Source organism: Colias eurytheme, chromosome 5 (assembly GCF_061535395.1).
Source record: "Colias eurytheme isolate Ceu_HAF_F1 chromosome 5, ilColEury1 Martin Lab GWU primary, whole genome shotgun sequence".
Classification (NCBI taxonomy): Eukaryota; Metazoa; Arthropoda; class Insecta; order Lepidoptera; family Pieridae; genus Colias; species Colias eurytheme.
This window is the reverse complement of record NC_142984.1, coordinates 9,298,103-9,315,900: the sequence shown is the minus strand read 5'-3', so window position 1 is coordinate 9,315,900 and position 17,798 is coordinate 9,298,103. Positions and strand designations below refer to the sequence as shown.

At 33.4% G+C, this 17,798-nt stretch overlaps 1 protein-coding gene across 4 annotated transcripts in view; it reads right to left on the bottom strand.

The window, feature by feature from the left end:
- The window catches only part of twin (CCR4-NOT transcription complex subunit 6-like twin), a 194,626-nt gene that overhangs the window by 164,924 nt on the left and 11,904 nt on the right, over positions 1-17,798 (bottom strand). For all 4 annotated transcript variants that reach the window (XM_090102065.1, XM_090102066.1, XM_090102067.1 and 1 more), the window contains exon 4: positions 16,111-16,286. In XM_090102065.1, the coding sequence (XP_089958191.1) occupies positions 16,111-16,286 (176 nt within the window). The remainder of the gene's footprint in view (positions 1-16,110; positions 16,287-17,798) is intronic.

The window sequence follows — 17,798 nt, the reverse complement described above, 5'->3', positions numbered from 1 at the left end:
TTCTTTTATACCATTGTTCACGGGTCGTGCGGTTGCATACCGAAATAACACTTATAATGTGCTACTGAACTTATTTCTTTTTTATTTATTATAAATGTGAACTACATCTGTATCAATCGATTATGAAAGTAACAACAATAAAAAAAAATAACAAACATCGAATTTGTTTATCACTACATAGTATAAAACAAAGTCGCTTTCCCTGTCCCTATGTCCCTATGTCCCTATGTCCCTTTGTACGCTTAAATCTTTAAAACTACGCAACGAATTTTGATGCGGTTTTTTTTAATAGATAGAGTGATTCAAGAGGAAGGTTTATATGTATAATAACATCCATTAAATAGTGGAGAAGTACTGTTATTTTCGAGATTTCTAATGTGATGTAGTAAAAAATTACATTTTTTCCGCTTACATTGCAAACGCAGGCTAAACCCTACGAGTTTTATCAAAATAATGTACTAAGTATTATACACATTGAAAAGGTCTACAGAAAAGTCCGCGGTGGTATATGTCTATCTCTTATGGATAACCCACAATAACGTTTTTTTGTCATTTACTTTTTACGACAAATAATGGTTAATTTTCGAAGCGATTTTAACCAATACAGCATTAATCCTTAACCAATTAAATACCTTGAATACATTGTTCATTTAATATAGATCTATATAGCCCTTTACACCGTATGATTTAAGGGGGCGCATAAAGCAAAATAACCAATCTTCTATTAGATGATACGTGTAATATGCAAGACCAAATCTAAAAAATAAAATATATATCAAACTAGATGATATGTTCAACGATTCTGTTTAATCAAAAACATAAAATATTAAAATTTACTCGATAAAAAAAAATCACCAAGTTAGCTCTAATTTTCACACTTTTACGTTTTCTACTTGACATGGTAATACTTATTATGATTTTTCTTTCATAAACAATTATATTAAAACATTTGCAAGATATTTGTCAGAGCATTTTATGTAATTACTTTTAGTTTTGGTTTTATCTGCGATAAACCACTTTTGGCGCTCTTTTTTTCTCGAGATAAACGTTTGATTTTGTCACGATAAAAGTGGTTTATCGCAGATAAAACCAAAACTAAAAGTAATTACACAAAATGCTCTGACAAATATCTTGCAAATGTTTTAATATAATTGTTTATGAAAAAAAAATCATAATAAGTATTACCATGTCAAGTAGAAAACGTAAAAGTGTGAAAATTAGAGCTAACTTGGTGATTTTTTTTTATCGAGTAAATTTTAATATTTTATGTTTTTGATTAAACAGAATCGTTGAACATATCATCTAGTTTGATATATATTTTATTTTTTAGATTTGGTCTTGCATATTACACACGTATCATCTAATAGAAGATTGGTTATTTTGCTTTATGCGCCCCCTTAAGTGAATATTTTCGAAGATATTACAGATTTAAAAATTGCGGGACGTAGGGATTGCGGCGGTACCGGCCGGCCGCCCGGCTATATATTTTATACCCGTGCGAAGCCGGAGCGGGCCGCTATGTCCGTAATTTTTTATCACAGATCACAGAAAAATGTTTTTTTATATACATATGTACAACGTTCACAGTTTTTCTGTAGTGTATTTAGTATCAGCATTGCACCCGTGCGAAGCCGGGGCGGGTCGCTAGTTCGTTATATACCTACTAATGCTTGATGTAGGTATAATTTTACTATTGATATGTATTTATAAGAGAGCCAGAAGGTACATTAGGCGAATAACTTATCTATTGGTAGTACATAGTAGTAACTAGTACAGCGATCTCGTTAGCAACAAAAGACATTTACAAACAATTGTCCAAGAGAAAACTGCAACCATAAATATAGCTTATCAAAACCTACAAAAATAATTCACCCTTCAAAGAACACATCTAAAAACAACGCAGGCAACAACAGAAGATATATTAGTAGGAAAAACTTCCAAATAATCCAACTGAAAACCACCTTAAATAGAGCTTATAAAACAATAAACAAAAGTCATCGAAAAACAACGCATCAAGCATCATTACTCCGCCCGCAAGTCTTGCGCAAATCGCGCGTGTCGTCACCTTCCGGCTTCACTTTCGCAAACACTTTCACCTCGACGCCGGCTGGCTACGTATCATTGTCATTCAGAGCGACGATGACCGTTGCTTCGAGCGCGTGGTCTCACGTATTGCTAGTTTTGGTTGATTTATTTGGAGCAACTTGAATGATTATGTTTGCTAAATAGGGTTGAATAGTGTTAGCAGATTTGTTGTCATGGAGATAAAGTACCGAAATTATGTAAAAACTTTTGTTGTTGTGAGAAATCAAAACAATGGATGAAAAGGATTCTAAGTTATAATTAAGCAAGTCGTATTTAACTTTATATTCAACCTCAAACTCAAACTGAACAAATACAATCACAACAAACGATAGTAAAATTCAAATATAACTTTTATTCTATTTTAGTACTTTTCGAGTCGTAACAAAAATACTTTGAGAAATCTAAATTACGAAGTAAACTAAAATGCCTTGCCATAAATTTTTCAATCATTCTATAACTGGGAAAAAAAGAATTGAACGACTTTCAAGAACTGCTGGGTTTACATCAGCTGTCAGTTATACAAGAAAGTGCTACTCAGTGGAACAGCATGTTTTATATGATTGAGCGACTAATTAAGATAAAGGATGCTATCATACTATATACATCGCAACATCCAAATTTGCCGCTACGTGTACCAAGCGATTGGTTGAAACTTGAAAACTGTACAAAGATTCTGAAACCATTTGAAGAGGTAACTAAAACTTTGAGCAGCACTGAGGCATGTATATCCTCTGTTATACCACTGATTCATGTCTTAACATGTACAATGCAAAAATTTTTGAGAGAAGATAACATCGGTACCTAATGACCAAGATTGCAAAAATGTCATCCAAAAACTTATAGAAGAGATTAACAACCGCTTCGGTGAGATTCATAATAATAATCTCTACACTATCTCTACTTATTTGGATCCAAAATACAAAACTATTTTTTTTAATGAAATAACTAAAGAACGCATTGAATTAGCACTACTAACATCAACCAGCCAACGCCCAAGAGATAATGTCGTCATGGAAGTCAACAATCAACCATCCACTAGTTCTGGAGTTGCAGTGGACACATCCTACCCCACAGCCACCCCCATCCACGGGAAAGATTGTTGATTCAATGTTAGCCGAAATGCTAGCCGCCGAACCAAATAGTGACGATGAAATTTATAACTCTACCAATAGAAGATAGATGCGTGGTACTAAAGTCACTATTAAATAACTTCATTAAAGAAAAACGAATTAATATGCATGAAGACAGTCTTCGAACTCTCAGCAATGCCCCCTGGTTTACTACTAATGCTGAAATTCATAGTCACACTAATACATGTTGCATAAAAGATGAAATTAATACGCATATAAAATCTTATGTTGCCAGACTGGAAAAACATTCTAACAAACTAGCTAGTCAATTGATAAAAAAGTCCTACCGTAATCGTCTTAAAAGGAAAGATATAATCTAAATTAATTACTGGAAGAGCATTTGTCCTCACTGGAAAGCTCGCTCTACATGCCAAACTTTGCCTTTGCAACACATCCGCTTATAGCGAAAACCGCTGATTGCAGATAAAACGAAAAAAAAAAACAAATTGGTGGAAAAATAATCCGAAATATTCGGGGCTGAACGGAACTGTACGGCAATACCTATCTTCTCCTCCATCAAGTGTCCCCAGCAAACTTTTTAGTAATGCTGGATTGGTATATGATGAGCTAAGAAACCGGCTGTCAGGGAAAACAGCAACCTCCCTTTAATTAATTTTGATTATTAGTATTCAATAGGCATGACGAAAGATTTTCAAAACCTCTTCCATAAGGTGTGTATACGTTTATTAAACAAGAAAAACCCTATATTTCGCTTATATACTTAAATTTAACGAAGATAAAAGCTATTTTTCAAAAAATATTTATTAACTGTGCCAAAACAGCGCACAGGTGTCATGGCGTAGGCGTGACGTCACTATTACGTAAATACGTAATTATCTGTATGCATAGCGAAGCAAAATTAAACAAATATTTAATTATTAAGTATTATAGAATCTAATTTCAAAGTTTATAAGTGGTGTGCAGTATTGCAATGTGAATCTACATAAAAATAATACCCATAAAAGTATTAAAGAGAAAATAATATGAAATGATTGTATAAATTGTACGGAGAGAAACCCGAACCACATATTCGTGAATTCGCAATTATATTTCTGTTCTGAGTCGATAAAGCATACGTTAAAAAATAGAAAATAAATAAAAATGCGTATTCTCAACATATTCATAACAACAAAATATACCTGACGCGAAGCTGTTTACATAGACGTGACGTCACGCCTGTTTTAGTCAAGATGGCCGACTGCAGAATTTCAATGTTTTATTTTATTGATAATCTCATTAATCTTAATGTTTTTACTATTTCTAAGTGACTATTTTTAATTTATTTATTATAAATTTTCCCTTAAAAACACTAATTCGATCATTTATGGATACTGTCGTCATGCCTATTCTTTTATTTTTTGATTTATAATATTCGACTTCAATAATTAATAAAGAAATAGAGACTGCATTCTTACTTCATTTCAAATTCCCAAATAAAATTGTATCATTCACCCACTCATCTTTTTTGTGTACGTGTGATCTCCTTTTTAAGTGCTGGACCAATTTGAATGATACTTTTTTGTGTATTTTGAGAATACAATACAATACAATACAAAATTCTTTATTTAACACACACATACAGAAGAAAAGAGAAAAACATATACGATATAACATGTTAAATAGGCGACCTTATCGCTTTCAAGCGATCTCTGCCAGGCAACCAACCAGGAGAATAGTTTCGATTCTAGTTTAGTTCACTGGAAAATGCCCTTTTTATTAAATGAAATCATTCGATGTACTGAAGCATCCCCTAAATTTGAGTGTGACAATTCCTCTTCCTCCTCGTTTTCCTCATAATGACTTCCTCAACATACACCCTGTTAATATATTCTATAACTATCGATTCGAGCCGAATTCGTTTGTTATCAAGTTCGATCACGTAAGATTATCAAATCGTATGTAAATTTGTAACTCTTTCTTTTTGAGGCGCCATGGCTTTCTACATTTTAAAAATATTCATCGAAAACGAAACTTTTTTTCGTACGCTTTTTGATTATTTGTCTCGATTGTGGTCGATGAAAATAATTCTTGTTAAGTGATATTATTTATATAAATTTTATTCTTTCAGACAAGTTTCATCACGCCGGATTTAGCATTTAATTAGATTACCTAATCACTTATCTTGTATGGACGTATTTTTATTACGTATTCGGACACAATATTCATCAAAAATTTCTTATACCACCACAAAATCTTCATCGTTGCTCTGACGCAACCTCATGTGAAATCGAAATTTGCCTCCATAACGGTGCATTTGTATCCACGTTTCGAACCAAAACAGAACCAAACACATTTATCATATTCGCGGTCCGCTCCGACTACGCTACCATAGAACCGAGTCAAAAGGCTGACTTCACAATAACATCTAAACTAGGATAAGCCCATTGAAGCTCGTTTTAAATTGGTGTACGTTGTCAGTTGGAGTGACAAACGTATTGGCGAACAAAAGGCTTTCAATATTCGTAACAAATATAAAGAAACAAGTCAAGGCTGGTACATTTCACGCGCGTTTTCACCGCGCGACGGCGTAACGGGCTTCTTCTAATACAATCAATTATATGTGACGCATTCCCACACTTTCGAAGCTCATTGTGCTGGAGCGAGACAAACGTATCCGCGGGATGTTCGAGGATTATAATGTATGCGTGTTTATTTTATGTTTAGTGTCGCCTTTTTAGCTGTATTGCCGGAAAGAATCTGTTCTTTCGATTATTAATTGACGTTTGGCTTTCTTTTCGTAGTCGTACGTATAATTGCCAAATCAATTCATTAAATAGCTCATTAACTTAAATAAAGCAAAAGGAACAGCCTGAGCAAAATGCCTCACAAAACACGTACATAATAGTGCTATTTTGTATTTGACGATTGATGTGTGTTGCAAAAAAGAAAATACTAGTACTAGAATAAGAGTATCAAATATAGTTTTTTAAACTACCTTCTTTCTGCTATTCAGATTTTTGTTATCTAAAATCGGCGGATGATTACAAAGCCTACAAACTACACAGTCGAGAAGGGCTTCTGATACCTTTGAGATAATAAAACCAAAAATAACACAAAAGCAATTTCCAATAAAACACGATCAAAAGTGGGCTTCACTTAACAAAAGATGTAATCGCAACGTCCAAATAATTAACTTTTTTATCTCTCAAACAATATCATTTGGTACAAAAAAGTGAATCAACACAAACAATAGTGAAATTCAGTAACCACTTTCCAACTTTTCAGTTCAACCTCAAATTGATAAAATAAAAAGTTTGAAAGGCAAAATAAAATAATGGCGATATGAAAGCGAGTTTAAACGATCCGACACGATCGCGTAGCGCGAGAGATAATAAACAATTTTATGTTTATAATAAATAATGATGCGTAATGGGAATATAAATATTCGCGAGACTTGGAAATACCACTCGAATTATAAATGCAAATGCGTTTACATTACGTTTCGAAATTTTAAACAAGTGACTGTTATGACGTGTTATGTTTTGTAGAATTTTGCAAATTATGAATTCTTCCGAGAAATACCGAGCTGACACAGCAAACGTTTTTCTGCCAGGGTGCTCTTAGGAGTATTAAAAAATACGACATAATACATATTCAAACACGTGAATTTTATGTTGATAGATACCTAGATATCAATTTGCATATGTCACCAATGCTGGCCAGCATTTAAGGGGTTCATACGCATATTATTAAAATCAAATTAATATCGACGATCTTTATCATTTCATAATAGCAAACAATGGGTTAGCGTTTCCTGGTACCTATTATTAATAAGTCGTATAAATAAACTACTTCCTGCAAAATTTAACACAGCATCGATTTAACTTAGAAAACTTTATTACATCACAAAAGTTCCTTTAAGAAAATGTTTTATTAATGAATTCACCAACAAATTAAAAAAATAAAGATATTTTCCGCTCTTCATCCAATTTGAAATAAAAAGACGTAACCTGCTACGTGACTCTTAATAAAATTCTCCATTTAACTTTTTTTTTCTTAATATACTCAATATCCACATCATACTTCACCCAAAAATGTATAACTTCCTCCACACACATCTCATCTAAAATATAGCATTTATCCTATATCCCTTAAACTAAATCAACCTCACAAATCTAACCAGCATCTCTTACTCTCACTATAACCACGCGTCAAATTGACCGCGCGTGACGTAGCCACGAATCTCGCGGACGACTCAATCGTAACACAGTACAGATAGTGTGGTGTCATCGTGACTTGCTTATAGTATTGATACTATATTTATATAAACTTGGAAAAACAAGTACACTGATCTAGTTTACGCGATATTTATTTTTGTCAAAATATGATCTATATATTATGACAAAAATAAATATCGCTTTTTTGGTTTACAGTACTAAAATAGCCGTTTTTGTGTCTATTTGTGTAATTTCCTGCCTGCCTGTGTCCTCCTCAAGGTTTTGCCATAAAATAGATTTGGATTAATTTTCCATACCTAATATGACTAATAAATTTTGATCATACATCACAGCATATATAATATAGTAATACACTACATTGTATTGCGAAACCTCAACTGCATACTTGGATGATGAAATTGAGTGCTGAGTTATATATGTGAAGTTGACGCAAGCGAAGCCAAGAGCGAAAAACTAGTGCATGTATTTGAGAAATAAGAATAAGAATAAATACGTAGGTGAGTTAAATAGGCAGTAAACAATTATCTTATTATAGGTCTACCAGAATCTGATGGCACATTTATATTTAATAAATAAAACAATATTTAAGAAGACAAATAATGTCAAATTATTAGTGTAGTGTATCTATGAAATAGATATATACATTGTCTCACGTACACCAGTGGTGGGGACAGCTTATAGCTGTCATTAGTCAGTTGACGGCCGATGCCGGACTGGAATGGACGTGTTCCCGCACTATTGAGTGTAGTGGTGAGCCAGTGCAATTCTACATATATACGTACTGTAAGCACAGTACAAGTGGCGACGAGGTAAAAGGTCAGTGTTACAATATATATAGAGTACGCGTGCAATAAAAAGTTTTAAGAAATTTAATAAAAAAGGGAGAGGGTATGTAGTAACATACCAGAATTCATTTTGAAATGTTAAAGACAGAATAACCGTTACGTCCGTTGGTTCATATTAAATACAAATGCAATTTCAATCTTATCCAAAATCCTTCACAAGTTAAAATAGAACGACAAAATAAAAATAAAATCTATCGAATTTTAATCTAGTAATTAGAATACGCAGTTATTTTGGTTTGAATAATTTATTGAATATAATATAATATAATTTATTGAATTTAAGTAATTTATTTTCAAGACATCATGTGAGCATAATATAATGTAATCAGGAGAGGTTAAACTTCTTGTTATTTTGAGTTAATTATATGGTCACACACTCACATTGAGGAAACCTAGTTTAGAGGCTTCTGTGATAATAGATATTTAATGAACAGTACCGTGTTTAGGTTGTTGGTAAATAATTACTCACTCACTATTTAATTTCGCTTATTTGTTCCACTCAGAAGGAGAAAAAATAAGTATAAACTTACTATGTAGATACACACTGAATTCATAATACACTTATTAGAAATTAAACAATAAATGCTGATAAAAACAAATAGACAAGGAATAAGAACAAACGATTTTAAATTTAAACAGAATTAAACTGTATTGAAACATTTTAGAACTACCCGCACATTAATGATTATTTTAGCCGCAGAACGCATACAACGCTTATACTGCGACTCGTTAAATGCGAATATAAATATGAAATAAAATATTTGAAATACTTGTTTGAGTAATATATACATAATATTATAAAAATGCATACACTAAAATACTGTGTGTTAGCCACACCTAGTTTTATTATATTATTCAAGTGGCAAACTATTTAAGTGTCTTAACGTTTTCACGACTGCTACTTATCTGTAACTAATTTCGTTAAATTAGAAATTAGAAATAAATATTTAAAATGTCGTTAGACTATAAATAGATTGGGTAAATTAATATATATCCATGTTTGTTTAATGCATAAAAAGCCACAATATAAATACAAGTGGTAACCTGTAGTAATTACCAAGATGTGACAAAGTATTATGGACTCGCAACCGCTATGGTTATAATTTTATATTATTATGACATTACATGTAAATTGGGCGGCTAAGCGTGGGACGACCTCCCACAAGATGGACAGACGACCTGGTTCGAGTGGCTGGGAGTCACTGGATGCAGGCCGTCCAGCAGTGGACGTTCCATGGCTGAAACGACGACGACGAGTAAACTCGTTTGAATTTCATATTCTATTTGAAATGAAAATAGATGGACTTCCATTAAATTGGAGGTATTGACTTCCATTAAATTGGAAGTATGGACTTCCATTAAATTGGTAGTAGGGACTTCCTTTGAATAGGAGGTATTGATTCCCTATATATAGGAGGTATGAAAGAAAGAAAGAAAGATGACTTCCTTTAAATAGGAGGTAGGGACTTCCTTTGAATAGGAGGTATTGATTCCCTATATATAGGAGGTATGAAAGAAAGAAAGAAAGATGACTTCCTTTAAATAGGAGGTAGGGACTTCCTTTAAATAGGAGGTAGGGACTTCCTTTGAATAGGAGGTAGAGACTTCCTTTGAATAGGAGGTATTGATTCCCTATAAATAGGAGGTATAGATTCCCTATAAATAGGAGGTGTTGATTCCCTATAAATAGGAGGTATGGACTTCCTTTAAATAGGAGTTAGTGACTTCCCTTAAATAGGAGGTATTGATTTCCTTTAAATAGAAGGTCTGGACTTCCTTTAAATAGGAGGTATCGATTTCCTTTTAAAAGGAGGTATGGATTTCCTTTGAATAGGAGAAATTGACATTCCTTAAATGGGAAGTGTGCCATCGGGACGAGGCTACTTTACATTCGAACGTTTTCAATGGGAAAATGTATCCAACAGTAATTCTACGTGTCACTCTTTGGTTGGTGCCAAAGGTAAGGTGTCGACTGTCGAGGTCGACAAGTGCCAGCAGGCCGGCAACTTCACTTTGCGCAGCATGGATGGCGCTGCCGCTCTCACCACCGCTTTGAACGCCATGTCATCGCGTCGTGCACCGCAGGAGTCGAGCTTCGAGCGTCATGCATCGAGTATCATTCGTTGATACGCAACACGATATCCTAGGTACCGTGACATCACATCTGGGTCCGCGACACCATGCCTGGTGTCCGCTACCACGTCGAGCAACGTGTCAACACATCCAGCCGGTGCTCATCGGAATCCAGGGTGACGTATAACTGGGTGACTGGTACCAAACTAATCTGTATTGCAATCATTCACATAAAACGGTCAGTAGATAATATAATTTCACATTGAGTGTGCAATTAGAAAATAAAGTAAGTTTTCAAACTGTAGTAACTTCACAATGATGCGATGGTAATACTGAACAGATTTTGTTGTAGGTTGTAACGTACAAAACCAGTGTGTAGTTAAATCTTATTACATTAAATTTAACCCAACGTTTTACGTAGTTATATAATTATTATCTCGTGTGATATTACTAGTATTTCACGTAGTTTGGAACCTACTGATGATCTACATCAGTAATTCATGATACATATTTCAAAAAAATAAATCCTGTGGCGTAAGCACGTCTTTCATATTAATTGCACGAAAAAAAGGAGGAATAAATACTCAAATTATGACCAGATATCAGAATAAACTATATTAGCAACGTGTAAAGTTTATACTGCAAAAATAGTTTAAACTTTAAATTCTAGAAGTATTACAATCTACCTTCATAAATACCAGACAGTTTTAAACAACTACCTATAAATATATTGCAGACAGGGTTGATAAATTACTTACTCACTTACTTATTAATTATTGACATCATATTGGACATGCATTTGCAATAATAATATTATAAGAGTGATTTCGTTATGTATCGAAATAACACTAGTGACATACCTACCTAATATTGTTTAATGTAATTTAAAATACAATAAATAATTTCTCGTTCAACTACGAGTGGAAGGATTAAGAATCTTATAACTTGTATATAGGTAATATCTTTGTAATTACATTCCGCAAATAATGATGATAATATGAATTTAAATATACCTTAACGGTTTTGTAGTTAGCAAGTTAACACTAGCAACGAAAGTCATTGAATTGAACGTAAACGATAAACATTCACTTGTCCATATATTATAATGAAAAACCATTTGCGAATTATTTTGAATTGATTTCTTGACTACCCACCCACGTTAGTACGTAGGTACTAGTCGACAGATCTTACCCTTGACAAATCGAAATGACATGGTATGCAAAGACAGCTTTATAACTACTTGAATAAAGATGAAAAGTAATGCGTTAAGTACATAGTTGCATCAAGAGATTTAATAAGTTTTTCGTAACTTTTGATTAAGGCGTGATTTCCATTTGACTTTAATGCATACTTAATGAAAAACGTGATGTACAGTGCCTAATTGACTATGAAAAAGAGGCAGGTTTAATTTAATCGAATAGAAGGTAAATCGAAACACTTAATAATCGCATATTTTAATACTTTCTTATATACGCAGTTCATAATAAAATGTAACAGATAATTACGTGTTTAGATAAGCAGCTGACATAACGTAAATCCTATGGTTAGAATACGTATCTTGAATTGGTTTTTGAAGGTTGTTCATTTATTGTATTGTTTAAGGTAATTTAGAATTCAAACAAAAGGTACTTAGATCTCAAGAATGTTTGGGTCTGTTGAAGATTAAGATATTTAGATTGTTTACACAAAAAATACAAAAATAGCACGGTTATTGGCGTATACATAATACATAATAATATTATCGTCAGATAAATTCAATTGGTTTAAAGGAGAAACTGAACACGTTTTTAGTAGGTAATTGTGTAGCTTTAGAATTCAGAACGCAAATCCTAAACATTGAGACATTTGCAGTTTGAGTAATAATCAATATAAACATGTAGCATTGAATTTGGTGGTGTACACTCATCAGTACGGAATCTTGGCCACTTACAAATTTGCTGATATTAAAAAAAAAAAAAATAAGAATAAGAATAAAGTTAATAAGTTTGAAGATATGCAGATACTTTAAACTTAGGTAGTAAAAACATGAAGTTCAATAATAAGTTTTGTACTATTTTTTGAGCAAGCCAAAATTTGTAAATTTAGATAACAATGTCATATTTTCTATAATTGTCTAAAGGAGATTGCCCAAGTGACTATGGCACTTGGTATCGCAATCAAACTTGTTGTGTCAAGATGAAATATAGCTCAATTTGAAGTTTGATGTTGGTACTTTTAGAAACGATTAAAGTTTTCTTTAAAAAAATAATTTATCAAGTTTAAACTAACGATGAACGTTAAGTTTTACATTTATTAGATAGGTAATATTTTGATTTACAAGACAAATGTGAAAAGTGAATCGTAATAAACATTATTTCAAAAGAACGTCAAACAATGCGTCGAACACATTCATTCAACATTCATTTCAAATAGATACTATGACATATGACGCAGGATGCTTGCTAGAGAGATAGATATATATGTGTCAAAACAAAAACTTTTACTTTTATTTCTATTTATTCGGTATTATTTAGACTTAATATTGATACATATGATCATTGTAAATGCAAATAGGAATTAACAATATCGCGAATACGTGGCACAACTAAAATTTTGCCGATGCCACCCGTGGTCATTCTCCTTTGTTGAACTGTCGAATACTACAAAATGTCTAATCATTTTGAAGGACAGACGCTGTTTATAAAATGTTGGATAATGTTATACACTTCTATACAATATTCGTTTGAAAATAGAAAAAAATTTTGAAAAGGAAGGGCAGGGGTGGAAGCTAGTACGGAATGAGTTTATCAAGTATCAAACGAGTAGGTTTGATAAGTATGTTCTGATTTTAAGAGTTCTTCATTAACTTAGGTTTCAAAGTTCTATTGGGAATTATTGATTAATAACTTGATAACTGTATAATTCTATAATTTTTCATTATGTGATTATTTGGAGCGAAAATTAATTAATTTTGAAAAAGGAAGGGATGTAGTGTATCTATGAAATAGATATATACATTGTCTCACGTACACCAGTGGTGGGGACAGCTTATAGCTGTCATTAGTCAGTTGACGGCCGATGCCGGACTGGAATGGACGTGTTCCCGCACTATTGAGTGTAGTGGTGAGCCAGTGCAATTCTACATATATACGTACTGTAAGCACAGTACAATTAGTCTTTTTCGAAGTTGATGAAAAATTTTTTAGGATTTTGTCTTCAAAATCTTCGAAAATGTTGAAAAAGCCGCTGCGATCACAAGCAAGAGGTGTTGTTTACAATGTGTATAGAAAAATATTGGATGAAGAAGGTTCAAACACATCACGTTCTTCAATTTTGAAGCGCGTGGAAGATTTGACTGGTAAATTGGACTTACCCGTTTTGATACTTTAAATAAAAAATATTTTAAATCCTAAACAACCTAACTTAATCCAATAGAAATGATTTGAGAAGAATGTTAATAGACCTGCTTCGGATATCAAAAAATTAGTGGAAGAAGCTTTTTCTGAAATTGGGCCAGAGCAATAACTGAAATGCTGTGAACACGTCAGAAAAATCGAAAACGATTATATGACACAAGATGCTTAAGTAATAATCGAAGAGCGTTTTATTATAAACACTCCTTTATCGTCATCTTCATCCGAAGATCTAGAAATGGAAGTGGAATACTTAGAATCTTTTTTGAATAGTCAAGTCATTGATTTTCAGGGTGGAAGGGAGCCGTCGACGGCTCTAGCGCAGCCAACGGCTCGAGCAGTCAGTGTATGCCTCACGACCGCTCGCGAGCCGACAACGGCACGGTGGAATTTCGTCATGCAGTTGACGGCTTGAAGCGTTGGCGACGGCTCGAGCCGTCACGTGTACGGCGGTGAATGATTGCCTATAGTTCACCACGCGGTCGCGGCTTCAAGCGGTCGGCCTCAACTGCTTGAAGCGGTCCGTGTACGGCCGCCCTTATGTTATTTGACTAATGATATTGAGGACAAAATAAAAAAGAAGCAGTATCAAGATCGTTCAGTCCATTTTCCTTAGTATTGCACACTCAAAATTTTGATTTCCCTAATTGCCATCAGATTCTGGTTTACCTATACATGTTCATTTACGGAATATAAATAAAAAACATGTTAAAATAAAAAATAATTAATCGAACACTATCAAGTTATTAATTACGCGCGAAAGTAAAAATATATATGCAATTAAAACTAGGGCATTGAACTAAGTAATTGAGCGTTCATAATTAGTATTTTGGATACGAAATTCCTGTTTCTATGCAAATTATTTACAACAAGAAAGTGTGTTAACTTATGGCCTCTCGTAATCTATACTTATATTATAAAGCGGAAGAGTTTGTTTTTTTGTTGGTTTGAACGCGCTAATCTCGGGAACTACTGGTCCGATTTGATTTAGCGGAGCACTGCGGGTAAAACCGTGGAGCACAGCTAGTAATAAATAATCAGACGATATTTCTTTCAGATTTTAGTAAGTGGTCAAACAATATCACAGAACATCTGAATCATTTCATCAACACAATTGTCAATTACTATTGAGTCAAGAAAAGACAATAGTTAATTTTTGCCTGTGAACCAATTTCCACAGTATTACGGAAAAATCGACCCAACCATCCATCCAATTTCCCCCATTTTTTGCAACATTACCACGCTCATTAAATAATTACACGCAATCACGTGACGAGTCACAGATGTCATCTTTAGAAAAAAATTGATAGCTCTAATCATGGCGTAATTGGCGTCGACAAATGTTGAATCTTTTTTCTTGATTTTCGTCCTACATAACTGGTATAAGCGGTACTAGTGATTGTATAAAATCACACTGATTTATTTTATGAGTAAAGTATAGAACGCTGCGCTCAAAAACACAGATTGTCGACGTAGCCCATAAAGCTGCCGAGCTCAAATGGAACTGGGCTGGACATGTTTGCCGAATGTCCGAAGAGTTGTGGGCAAAAATCACCACTATGTGGATCCCCAACAATGGAAAAAGGCTGCGTGGCAGGCCCAAAATCAGATGGCGAGACGAACTGGACTCTCATTGCAAGGAATGGACTAAAACTGCTCACAATAGGAAGACGTGGACGGAAGGAAGAGAGGCCTTTGCCCAGCAGTGGGGCAGCCATGGCTGTATAATAATAATAATAAAGATTGCGAGCTTATTTGGGTCATGTTTAAGTTTTCTCTGAAAGTACTTTCAGTGTGTTCCGTCTATTTGTACAGAATCCTTCTATTAATGTGTGTGTGAATTTACGAAGATTAAATCGTCGAAGCCAGCTTATTAATGGCCCACTTTAGGGATATTTATGATACATCTGTGTTATAATGAAAATTCTTCTAAAAAAAATTTCCAACATATAGGATGCCCTCTACATTTATTTATAAAAATTAAATGAAATTTTAGTTAGTTCGGATACAAACAGATAGATGGAGTTGTTCCAAATATTTAAGAAAAGCGCCATCTAGGAAAAAACTCGTGAACTAACAGGTGATAATAACTTGTTACTTGGCCGGTAAAGTAGTGTGGCGTTTTATAGTCACACCGCAATAATTAAAAGAAATGTTATAAATAGTTTTATAGCAACACTTATTTCACTGACAGATCATTTTTTAATTTATCACAAAAATAAAAAGTACACACAAACTTCTCAAGGAAATACTCCTACTTATAAAAACACTCTCTTTCAAGCATTCATCTAAAACATATTTATCTTTCAAAAGCAGTCTATACAAATATCTTCTATCTATACCAATATAACCACTCCTTCCCTCCCTAACACCAAAAATCGAATACTATCAATTACCAAGCACCTACCTTGCAAATTGTCCAGCAGGTACGTGAGCAGCTTCGCCGTGCCGTTGTTATCGTTGTATATCGACAGCATCTCCTTGCTGAGGGGGTTCCCCTGCAAACCGAGCATTTGCAGGTGGAACAGCTTGCCGAGATCGTACGGCAGCACTCGTAGGTAATTGTTGTGCAAGTGGAGTTCCCTGGAAACAAGTGAAATATTTAAGTTTGACAGGTTAATGTGGTATTTGGAATAACCATAGCAATTGTAGAAATTATGATTTAATAGTCCGGGATGTTGGACTTTTTTACAAGTAGAGTTCCCTGGAAACCAGTGGGCTGATGAGTTAAAGTTAAAAAAATACTGAGACTAAAATTTGAGTTTGGTACATAGGGGAGTCATAAAGAAGATATGTAGGGAAAAGAACGCTCCCTGATGCATTCAAGCAAAAGTCACAACCAAAATTCACTTATATTTCTCCCATTTGAAATATTAGGTTTTTAAATGCAAAATCTGCACAAAACATCTGTAAAAATACCAATATGATTATGGGATATTAATATTTTTACAATATTTGAACAAGTGGCCTTGTACAAAGTGCAGAAAATTAATATATATTTATATTTAGCTAAAAATACATCTATATATTATGTTTAAGTATCTAATGAGAAACCTCAAATCTATAATAGCTTCTTAGCAATAAATATTTACTATTGAATGTTTTTTGAAATGATCCTTTTTATACAAAAGTGCATAACGAATCAGTTCATCATAGCATAAAATGACACCTTAGCCCTTCCAAGGCCTTGTCGGTTTCATCTAACAAACCAATAAATAGTAATTTTACTCAACACGTCGTAAATTAAATCATCCATCTCAATTGAGTATAATTAACACAGTCCTTAGTCTAGCAAATCGATTTTATTAGTATCACCAATTTGCGCTGTTATCACCGACTATAGGTCATTGACTCATGTCAACTTGTTTTGTTTTGTATACCAAGCTAATATTCTCAAGGAATGTTTTATCTATTATCACGATAAACACTAAATTCGCGTGTTATGCAAAAATCGACTAAACCACATATGAAATTGAGTGAATAAAAGCATTATTCGGGTGTGGTCGGATTATGTAGATTTGATCGTTTGTTTTACTTCATTGTGTTCGAACCAGTTAGGTTTGTTTAAAAACAGATTTGGCTAATAAATAAAACATGATCAGATTGTTTCGTAAAATTATGTTTCGATACATTTGTTAACGTATCAATTTCTAGCTTGTTTTAGAAAAAGTTTCCTATTGCAGTATTTTAGCTATCTCGCGAAAATCATACCAAATATGTACATACATATTTCTACCTCCCACTTTATTGCCCTTAGTGTTTGATTTTGCAATAAAGAGTAATACTTGTCTTCTCCAATATGACACCTATCTTGTCTTCTCCAATATGACACCTATCTTGTCTTCTCCAATATGACACCTATTTTTTACATTTACCATTGAGCTTCAAGGGTAAATAAAGCTGCTTAAGGTTAAAAACTGAGAATTTTACCGTCATAACAAAGAATTAAACATGACTAATAAACGACTCATTTATTTTCATGAACTCATAATGAAATTTTCAATTTTATTATTAAGAGATAATAATTTTCAAAACATCGGAAGGTAAATAATAAAGATAATAACTGATAAGATTAGATTGCAGGACAAAAGTTTC